Here is an 11,240-nt window from a genome sequence, read left to right as displayed (position 1 = left end):
AACCCTGGCAACGGGCTTTACGGCCAATAGTAAAGATGGCGCCCGAAGAACAAGCGCGTTTACGCACAACCCTCATTACCCACAATACAGTGGGGGAGGGGGAGGCACAGTCTCTGCCAGGAGCTAATATGGCTCCCGTAGGTACACCATCGTCTCTCTTTCCCTTATCAGTGACTTGACTGCCCAGACCAGGGTACGGATCAGGAGCTAAGTCTACTTTGCCCCTCCTGACTGCAACTACAGGAGCTACTGAAGTCGGACGGCACCTCGCGGTGCAAAAGTCCGTAACTAGGGAAACACCACTTCCGTCGACGTCATCACGGCGACACGTGGATCCAAGATGGCGGCAGCGATGGTGAGTGAAGGAGACTCCGGGATCCGTAGCTGGAGTGGGGTTCTCCGGGGGATCCCAGGACCTTCCGGCACCTCATGCCTGCTCCGAGCCACCGCCGAAACCCCTAGATGAGGCCTGAGGGACGTCCCTGACTGGGCTTGTCTCTCGCAAAATTCCCCCTCTCTGGCCTTGGCCCTGCACTCAGGCTTGTCAAGGCCTGGAGTTTTGGGGGAGGCGCTGGGTCTGAGGAAAGGTCTCGGCTACCGCCTCCGCCGGTTCCTATTCCGGCTTTGGTCTCCGCCTTTGGTCTCCGCCTTCTGTGACCTCTATTTAACAATTTTCACTTCCCAGCTCTTACTTTATGAAGAGCCCCCTATTATTCCCGCCCTCGCTCCTCCCTCTCACGTCCAGACCCTGCTCTCTCCGCCTCCCCACTGTCCTGACCAGTCTGTGAATGCGACCTCACCTCTGACCAGCCCCCCAGCCCAAGCCCTGTTTCAGATCCTTTTCCTAGCCCTGTCCTCACCTCCACCCTCACCTGTTCCCACCGCGCGGTGGTCTCGTCTGCTATTAACCTGGAGCATGCCCTTACCCACTCCCACCCCTACCCCGATCTTCCATTCCCACACCTTCCCCTATTTTTTTTGTCTCCTCTCTGTCAACTCCCTGCCTCTCCACTGGTTCTCAAATTTCAGTGTGCATAGGACTGGGGAGGAGGATAGGTATGTTGAAAATGCAGTTTCCTGAGCCCCATTCTTAAAGATTCTAATTTCTTAGGGCTAGGTGATGCCCAGGAATTCGCCGTTTTATAAGCACTCCAGTGATTATGATGGAGGTGGTCTGTACTACGTTTTAAAAAACACTATACTACCCCCTCCTGGCTGCCTCCCCTTTTCATGCCCTGCAGGGCCGCATAGACTGTTAGGGATGAAGATTTATTAGCATTGGAGCTCGTTAGGGTGAATCCCGTGTGTGGATAAGGGTGCAGTGTGCCTGGAAAGTGGGTCAGAACTTGTTGGCTCCTTGTACAAAACCCTGGAAGTAGATCTCTGAAGGAATGGCCTTTCTTCCAGAAGCTCAACTCACATTCTGCTTGTAAAAATTAAAGTCATTTAATCCAGAGTGACTTTTTAGGTCTTCCTGCATGTTGCTTCCTTAGCTGATAACTTTGTCCTCAGAGTGAATGCAAAGGAAGACACAGAGAAAAGGAAGTGACATTTAACTGTAACAAAGGAAAATTCTTGTTTAAGTTTTTTGGTGTTGGTGTTCTCCAAACACGGGTAGGTTATTGACTGAAAACGAGTTCCCTCCTTCTGTTAACCACCTGATGACTTACCTTTTTTGTTTAATGAGTAATTCCTTATTTAGAACAAGATCAGGTAAAAAGGATTTCACAGCTTTGCCTGATTTCTGTGCTGTCAGACCAGTCTGAACTATGAATGGAGAAAATCCCGAAAGTGGCATATTGAAACCACATTCAGAACAAGGATGGTGTAAGAACTTAGGAAAAGTCACACCCTCTCTTGCCGTGGGGAAAAAGTTCTATAGAGTGGCATTTATGGAATTGCACTAGGAAATTCCTGCCCTGGTCAGGGGTCTTAAAGAGGTAATAAATTAGCTACATATATTTCTGGAACACATTTATATAATCAACAACTATTTGTGTGCCTGCTCTGTGCCAAAGCCTAGGGATGTAGTTGTGAATTAGAGGGTCAAGGTCCACCCTTGTGGAGCTTTTCTAGTCTGAAGAGAGGGAGAACAAGTAAACAAATACACGGACTAGATAATGTCAGTGGTAAGTTCTGTGAATACAGTAACTGATTTCAAGAAACTGAGGATGTAACCTACACAGTGACCCACAGAGGTCAGTGTAAGGAGTGCGCACAAGAAACTTCATATCTGATGCAATAGTGAAAAAGTGGGGAAGCATGTTCATTACAGGGTAATATGTGTAACAGGCCAAGTGGGGTCACAAACAGACTTGAGTTTGGTCTGTGTCAAACACTTTATTACACGGAAGTCAGAACAGTCCCCACACCCTCTTATATACAGACTGTTTCATAACCATTGGGGATGTAAGCACATGTGTGGGTCTGCTTTGGGGTGTATGGGTTTCCGAGGCAAGTCATACAACCAAAGGGGAACTGAGCTGCTGAATTCAGTGACCGTGGGAACAGGTTGGGTCTTTGGTTTGCTCGTTTGTTTTGAAAGTAGGGTTGTGGGTGCAAGTTTCAAGTAGTAATATTTATGGGCTTTTCCCTCTCCCTTTTTTTAGTGAATGGCTCTTTTTCCCCACGGGTTGGGCTGCCACTTCCCAGGTCTGTGGTAGCACAGTGGGTGTTTCTTGAACCTGCAGAACTAGAGTTCTCCCACCATAGGAGGATGACTGGTTATAAACTGAAGTTCTCTGGTTTTCCTGCCTTCCTCCTGCCCTGGGTTTAGATGACTATAAAGTTACAGGACACCAAATTGATCTAACTGGGTCAGAGGTAAGAGGCAGGCTCAGTCTCACTCTTTATGGAAATATTGAGCATATGGAATATGTTTTTGGGACTATTGTGGTGAAACTTGGGAACTGTCCATCGAATACATTTGTGAACATCTCAGGAGTTTAGAAGCCTCCATTTGGAGTATAAAATTCTGTGTACTTTTCTCACATATCATTGCTCATACTGTTTTGGGCTTTATCTTTTTTCCTTTTTTATTGGATATCATTCGTATACCATAAAACTTGCCCTTTTAAAGTATACAGTTTGGTGGTTTTTGGTGTAGTCACTAAGTTGTGCAACCTTCACCACTATCTTCTTCCAGAACATTTTCACCCCAAAAGGAAACACATTAGCAGTCACTTCCCACACTCTCCCTCCCCTGTCCCCCACAGCCACTAATTTACTTTCTGTCTGTATAGATTTGCTTATTCTGGACATTTCATACAAATGGAATCATACACTGTGTGGTGTTGAGCATATGGCTTTCTTTTTCTTTTTTTTTTTTTAAGATTTTATTTATTTTTAGAGCAAGGGAAGGGAGGGAGAAAGAGAAGGAGAGAAATAGGAATGTGTGGCTGCCTCTTGCACACCCCCATCTAGGGACATAGCTTGCAACCCAGGCATATGCCCTGACTGGGAATCGAACCGGCAACCCTTCAGTTTGCAGGCCAGCACTCAATCCACTGAGCCACACCAGCCATCTCTTTTTCTTTCCTTCTTTCTTTTTTAGATTTTTTTTTTTTTGAAAGGGGGAAAGGAGGGAGGGAGAGAGAGGGAAGCATTAATGTGTGGGTGCCGCTCATGTGCCCCTCTACTGGGGACCTGGCCTGCAACCTATGCGTGTACCCTGACTGGGAATTGAACCAGCAGCCCTTTGGTTCACAGGCTGGCGCTCAATCCACTGAGTCACACCAGCCAGAACTCTTTTCTTTTTTTCTTTTTTTTACATAGTATAATGTTTTCAAAAATAGTTAATGTTGTAGCATTTGTTAGTACTCCCTTCCTTTTTATGGCCAAATAATATTTCATTGTATAAATAGACCACATTTTATCAGTTGATGGGATTGTTTCCACTTTTTTGCTAGTTTTTGTGTTTTTAGTTTTCTTGAGTTTATACCTAGGAGTGGAATTGCTGTTTCAATTCACACTGTTTTAAGGTTATTTGGGTTTGATCCAGTCCAGAGGTGGGGAATGGACTGAATGGCCTGAAGGTTCCTTTAAGCAGATGGAGGTAGGGCTAGCTAGTCCCCCCAGCTCAGTCAGAAGCACAGGAATTGTTTTCAGTGGTGGAACCTGAATGGTAGAGTCCTAGAACAAGAGGCAGGAGGCCTGGACTCTGCCACCCGTCCCGTGTGTGGGAAATCACTGTCTCCCCTGGGCCTCACAGGTAGGGTGAGCATTAGCCCACAGAGGAAAGAGTCAGCAGACTCTGCTTAGTCCCAACACTGCCACGGATGCACCGAGTGGCGTGGGCAAATTAATTTGGCTTTATTGGTTTGTTTCTACATATGTCATGTGAAATTAAAGTTTGGAACTTTTTAAAAACCTTTTTATTTCTTTTAATAATTTATTTTTATTGTATTTTTTCCATTATCATTATACCCTCTTCCATCTCCACCCACCCCTCACCCCACCTGCAATCAGCACACAAGTTTTGGACTTGAGGATTTTTGAATTCCAGCTTGAAAATTTCTGTGGTTTAGAGTACCTGAATTTAAGGTGACTTTTGCCAATATGCCTATAAAATCAGATGGGTTTGGGTTTTTTTTTCCCCCATGATAATAGTTTTCGTGGTCTTTCCAAATTTTTTGTCTGTTGTTGGTTGCGTTGTCTATCAGCTCTCTGAGTTGCTCCACCGGCACATACTCTGCTAGAACTGCTGTGCCTTTCGAGCTGGTGCAGACACCAGGCCTTGGTTCAAATGTGTTTCTCTAAGGAATCCCTTTAAGGGAGTGCCCTTAATCCCCTCAGGAAGTACAGAGAAGGCAGAGATAACATTAGGTTGTCTCTTGGTTTCTCTTTTACAGCTTGACAAAAGTTTCCCTTTGATCTCATCATAAAGATGCAGGTCACAGAATGCTTGAGAAGGTTGAGTTTTGATCTCTGGCACTGGCAGGAAGGTGGGAAGGACCCAGGATGAGCAGGGCCATCTGGCCACAGGCCACAGTAGGAGTCACCTACCACCCCCCAAACCTGCTTTGATCTCTGAACCATTTGCTGACACTAGTGTTTCCCAAATGGGGCATGGTTAGGGACACCCAGGACTTCTCAATTCTGTCTCATTCCTCTTCATTGCTTCCTTCCTACCATGATGTGTCTCACCTATGCCTGAGCATTAAATTGACAGACCTTCCAGGGTTTGAAATCCTGAGGTTTTGTATTCAGAAGGTATGTTAAATGCTATTAGCAGTTACTAGAATTAGTGGGATGATCAGAATGTAAGGCATAAAAACATCAAATCACTATATTGTACACCTGAAACTAATATAACCCATATAAGATTATATTCCAGCTCTACATAAAAAGCAATAAATTTATTTTAAAAAATCAAATCACAAGTTGGAACTGAATTCTTAAGGCTTTTCAGAAGGGAGTCGGGGTGCCCTTTACATCTTTGGACCTCGGTTTCTAACTGAAGTAGATCAGACACTATAAATTGGCAATCCGTGGACCACATCTTCACACTGACTTAATTGGAGGAGTGGGGTAGGCTGGCACAGCACTTTAAAATTGTTCAAGTTAGTTGCCAATGTTTAATGATTGGGAGACTGCGCAATTCTAGATTTTCATTTCTCTTGAAAATTTGGCCCCGAGTTCCCCAACAGGAGCACTCCCCATGCAGGACCCAGTTTGCCATTTTCTCAATTCCCTCTTGTCTTACTCCTGAGCCACTTCACCATTGAAGTCACTTCCATGACCCCTCTAGGTGGCTGAATTGGCAACCCCAAAATGAGATGGTCTCTGTATAAAGTTTTTCTTATTCTGACATCCTGATTCAAAAGCTATTAAAAGTTTGTGGTAATTCCCTATGTTGCTTGACTTTGAGGGAAAACTTTCTACTCACATAGTACATGTCAGTTGATTAACCATATACCATCTATTATGCCATCTCACAAAAGTCCATTTTACAGAAGGGACTACAGCTTGGTCTAAAGAAGGACTTGGCCTAGAATTTCATGCTGATTGATTTTAGGACTTTTGGAAAACTGTTTGCTTCTTTAAACCTCAGTTACTCTTTTTTATAAATCTGTTTTCTAATTGTAAAATATTTTACAATATTTTACAAATTGTAAATTTACAATTTACAAAAACATTACATAAATTTACTCTTTTAACTATTTTATGTGTACAGTTCAGTGGCATTAAGTACCTTCACGTTGTTGTGCAACCATCACCCCCATCCAGCCTCAGAACTTTTTTTATCATCACTTACTGAATCAGTTTCCTCATTTTTATTTTTTAATTTTTTCTAAAATTTTTATTTTTTAATTTGATTTTAGAGAGAGAGAAACATCAGTTTGTTGTTCCACTTATTTATGCATTCATTGGTTGATTCTTTTATGTGCCCTGACCGGGAATCGAACCTGCAACCTTGGCATATTAAGATAATGCTCTAACCAACTAAGCTAATTGGCCAGGAGGTTTTCTTGTTTTTAAAATGAGGATAATACTCCCCTCAAATAGTTGTGATGATTAAATGAAACATGAGTTGAAATCGCCTAGCACAAAGAAAGCTCTCTACCTTTTCTACTCCAAGGTTTGAAGTTTTCGAGAGGCAAACCATTTAAGCCTGTTGCTTGAACTGAGAGTTTCTTTTATAAATACTCAAGGCAGAGGAGGGGAAGGTCAGTGCATTTCTTAAGTTTTATTTCCATACTTTCTGGCCTCAAGGTTCCGGTCTGGTTGTCTGTCGCTTGATGAGGGTAGTCATTTTTTTTCATTGAATTTCCAGAGCCTGCTGCAGGTTTTTCCCTACCCCCAAAGAACAGTTTTGAGTCTTTTTGTATCTGCTCACAGCTACTCTGTGTCTGGGCTCTGAAATAAAAGCTACATTTGCAGACTCTCCTAAGGTTAATTTGATTCTGTTTTTCTTTTTCCTGTGAGTTCTTTATCTCCATGGGGCTGCTTGGTAAGTGTTCTTTAGTTGTTATTAACTATCCTGCATGTGTGGTAGAATTCTTAGGGAGCTTTAGCTGATTGGGTAATTGATTTCAGTTAACTGTTGGCAAACTGTGCCCCAAAGCCTTTTTCTTTGTGTTTTTTTCCCTTAATTTGGAGAGCAGTTACGGAATGATCATCAAATGGCGACTGTATCTTTGAGAAGAAAAAAGAATCTAGCTTACTGTTAAGGAAGATGCTGCTTTTGCAGCAGGAAAGGCACAGAATAGGAACCAGGAAGACTGTTCAGATTGGCCAGCCTGTATCTCTAGGTAATGTCATTTATGGGAAAGGAGTCTGCAAGGCAGAGGGCTCCAGAAAAGAAAAGGTTAACTTTAACCACAGAGAAATGTGAGTGAATGAAATAATTTTCAGTTCTCAGGGGAAACTTCCTATTTTCTTTGGAAGCAGTTAATGGTTCACACCTTACAAACTGGGTGGTGCAGATTTTGGGGAGTAAGCGGTACTCTTTAGTCCTAACACTCCTTCACTGGGCTGTTTGGTAGAGATTCCACCCCCCCCCCCCCCCGCCGTGCCTGGCTCCCAAGAATAAAATAGTTATGGAAGGCAAATCCTTGATTCTTGGGTCTCTTGAGTTTTATAACTTTTCAGGTCACCCATATCTTTGCCAGTGGTAGGGTGTTAGATTACAGCACAAAGGGCTTCTAGATTGCCATCACCTCATTCCTTGACATGCTGTCTTTGCCATCTCGTGACTTGGAAACCAAGTAAAGCAAAATAATGTTGAATGAGCTGGTTCACATCTCTTAGGACTCCCCCTCCTTTCAGGGCTCCGCACATACAAAAGATGTTTGCTCAATACTTAATTGACTTTTCAGACTGAACCTCACATGAGAATTCCTGTGGTGATACAATTAAAAATTAAAGGTGCATGCAATGGAATTTCCCAAGAAGCGGGTACTTTGCTACTCCCTAATTTCCTTACAGAAATCAACTGTGAGTTAGACATTATCTACCAGGTTGCAAAGGTAAAGAATTACAAGAAGTTGCCCTGGCTGGTGTGGCTCAGTGGATTGAGTGCCACCTTATGAACTGAAAGGTCACCAGTCTGGTTCGATTCCAGGCACATGCCTGGATCGCGGGCTAGGTCTCCAGTTGGGGGCGTGCTAGAGGCAACTGATCGATGCATCTCTCCTACACCACTGTTTCTTTCGTCTTTCTCCCTCCCCTCTCTCTAAAAATAAATAAATAAATGAAATCTTTTTTTTAAAAAGTACAAAAAGTTGAAATGGTATCCAGTACAGGGGTACTTAGTAGGGGCTCGTGAACTTCTAAGTCCTCAGTCCTCCTGGACATGTACACCCAATTCTGCATTTTGTAGCATTTTTCCTGGAAGCAGACTCTGCGGGTTTTATAAGATTGTCAGAGGGGTTTGCAACATCCTACCTGAGGTTAAGAATTACTGATCTGATCTGGTTACCCACACACCAGGTTGCGGAATCCCTTCTGCGTTCTTATCTTGTAACTCCCATTTTCTGTATATCTGTGCCCAAATATTTTCAGAGGCAACCCATTTTCTTCATCTTTGTAAAATGTAAATGTATTTTGAATATGGATGATCCATGTACATGGATAAAAGTTAGCATAAGAAAGCTGTAAGTGAAAAGAAAGTCACTCAGCCATTCCCAGTTCATTCAACAGAGGTAAGTAATTTTGATTTTTAAAAAATATTTCTCCAGAATATTTTTATGCACATAAAAATGCCTATTTAAAAACTTACTGTAAAACATTTTTAACATACACAAAAGTAGAGGAAACAGTATAATTTAACTCCCCAGCCTATCACCCAGCTTTCAATAATTACCCTTATTTTGCCAAACTTGTTTCATCTCTACCTCCCTTAGCAGTCTTTTTTTTTTCCTCTTCAGGTTTATGAAGGTATCATTTAACACCACAAAATTACCATTTCAAGTGTATAGTAGAGTGATTCTTAGTAAATGTGTAGACTTACTCAACCATGATCACAATGACACAAAGTTTTAGAACATTTCTGTCATCACCCCAACATGTTCCCTTACAGTCAAGGGATTGACACTTGGGGTCAGTCCCTTCTCCCACAACTAGCCAACCACTGACTCACTTTATGTCTTTATATATTGACCTTTTCTAAACATTTCACACAAGGGGAATCATACAATATGTAGACTTTTGCACCTGGCTTTTACTTAGGGACATTGTGTTGTAACATGAGTTGATAGTTTACTCTTTTTCATTGCTAAATAGTATTGCATTCTATGATTATACTGCATTTATTTTAGCTATTCATCAACTGATGGATATTCAGGTTGTTTCCAGTTTTGGACTATTATGAACAAAGTTGTTAGGAACGTTCATGTACAAGTCTTGATATGGACGTGTATTTCCTTTTCTCTTGGGTAAAGGCCTAAGATTGGACATACTGGGTAATGTGGTAAGTTTATGCCTGACTTTTTAAAGATTTTATTTACTTTTAGAGAGAGAGAAAGGGAGGGAGAAAAAGAGGGAGAGAAACATCAGTGTGTGATTGCCTCTCAAGCACCCCCCACTGGGGACCTGGCCCGCAACCCAGGCATGTGCCCTGCCTGGTAATCGACCAGCCACCCTTTGGTTTGCAGGCCCACCCTCAATCCACTGAGCCACACGAGCCAGGGCAAGTTTCTGTCTAACTTTTTAAAGATACTGCCAAACTTTCCAAAGTGGCTACACCATTTTGCATTCCCAAAAATATGTGAAGGTTTTTGGTTTCTCCACATCATCATTCACACTTGTCACTGTTTTTGAGGTTAGCCATTCTTGTGGGGGTGTGGTAATAACTTCATTGTGGTTCTGGTTTGCATTTCCCCTCTGACAAATGATACTGAATATCTTCTCATGTGCTTATTAGCCATTCCTATATTTTCTTTGATGAAATGTCTGTACAGATCTTTTGCCCATTTTAAAAGTGGACTTTTTGTCTTACCATTGTAAGAGTTTTTTTTAATGTATTCTGGATAGAAGTCCCCTATCACATAGGTAATTACAAAGATTTTTCTCCTAGCCTGTGGCCTGTCTTTCATATTCTTATTATCTTTTGAAGTTTTAAATTTTAATGAAATCCAGTTTATCAATTTTTAAAATGTAGATTATACTTTTGGTGTTAATTCCTTGACAACTTTACTTCAAGGTCATAAAGAGTTTCTCCTAGCTTTTCTTCTAGAGGTTTTATAGGTTGTTTCTTTAATGTGTTATTTATTTTTAGAGAAAGGGTAAGGGAGGGAGAAAGAGGAGAGAAACATCAATGGGTGGTTGCCCCTTGCCCACCCCCAGCCGGAGACCTGGCATGTTGCCTGACTGGGAATCAAACTGGCGACCTCTTGGTTCTCAGACCGGCACTCAGTTCACTGAGCCACACCTGCCAGGGCAGAAGTTGTATAGTTTTAACTTTTCTATTTAGGTCTGTTGTCCATTTTGAGTTCATTTTCGTGTATGGTGTGAGTTTCCTTTTGCATATGGCTACCAGTTGTCCAGGCACCATTTATAGAAAAGACTATCCTTTCACTGTTGAATTGCCTTGTCAACTTTGTTGAAAGTCAGTTCATCTTAAACACAAAGACGTACTTCTGGACTTTTAATTCTGTTCCATTGATCTTTATGTTTATCCTTACCACAGTCTTGATTACTGTAGCTTTATAATAAGCTTAGAAATTGGGAAGTATAAATCCTCCAATTTTGTTCTTTTTAAAAGTTGTTTTGGATATTTTGGGTCCTTTGAATTTACATATAAATTTTAGAGTCAACTTGTAAGTTTGTACAAGAAAGCCTACTGGGATTTGACAGGGATTGTGCCGAAGCTGTAGATCAGGTTAGGGAGAATTGCCTGCCTGACAGTACTGAGTCTTCCAATCCATGAACATGGAAAGTCTCTCCAGTTTAGGTGACTTTTCATTTCTCTTAGAAATGTTTTGTAATTTTCAGTATACAAGTCCTTTAAAAATTTTTATTCCTAAATTTGTTATTTTTGAAACTATTATAAGTAGAACTATTTTCTTAATTTTATTTTTGTTTTGTTGTTAGTATGTAGAAATACAATTAATTTTTATATCTTGCTCTTATAGTCTATGACTTTGCTCAACTTACTAGCTCTAGTGGTGGTTTTATGGGTTCCTTAGGCTTTTCTAGATACAAGAGATGTGATGTGCAAATAAAAGCACTTTCACTTCTTTTTAATCTGGATGCCTTTAATTAATTAACTATTTGTTTTAGTGCACATTGGTTGCATG

The 11,240-nt window shown here is 41.6% G+C and overlaps 1 protein-coding gene across 2 annotated transcripts in view; it reads left to right on the top strand.

The window, feature by feature from the left end:
* The first annotated feature begins 273 nt into the window (after window positions 1-273).
* The window catches only part of TM9SF4 (transmembrane 9 superfamily member 4), a 47,743-nt gene continuing 36,776 nt past the window's right edge, over window positions 274-11,240 (top strand). The window contains exon 1 of one of the 2 annotated variants that reach the window (XM_054573904.1): window positions 274-355. In XM_054573904.1, the coding sequence (XP_054429879.1) occupies window positions 341-355 (15 nt within the window). In that variant the 5' untranslated portion in view covers window positions 274-340. The remainder of the gene's footprint in view (window positions 356-11,240) is intronic. The other variant, XM_054573903.1, reaches the window with a different exon arrangement.

Source organism: Pteronotus mesoamericanus, unplaced genomic scaffold, assembly GCF_021234165.1.
Source record: "Pteronotus mesoamericanus isolate MK-2021 breed Mesoamerican mustached bat unplaced genomic scaffold, CSHL_Meso_final contig_25, whole genome shotgun sequence".
NCBI classification, from domain to species: domain Eukaryota; kingdom Metazoa; phylum Chordata; class Mammalia; order Chiroptera; family Mormoopidae; genus Pteronotus; species Pteronotus mesoamericanus.
Note: the sequence above shows the minus strand (reverse complement) of the source record. Positions and strands in the feature narration are given on the sequence as shown.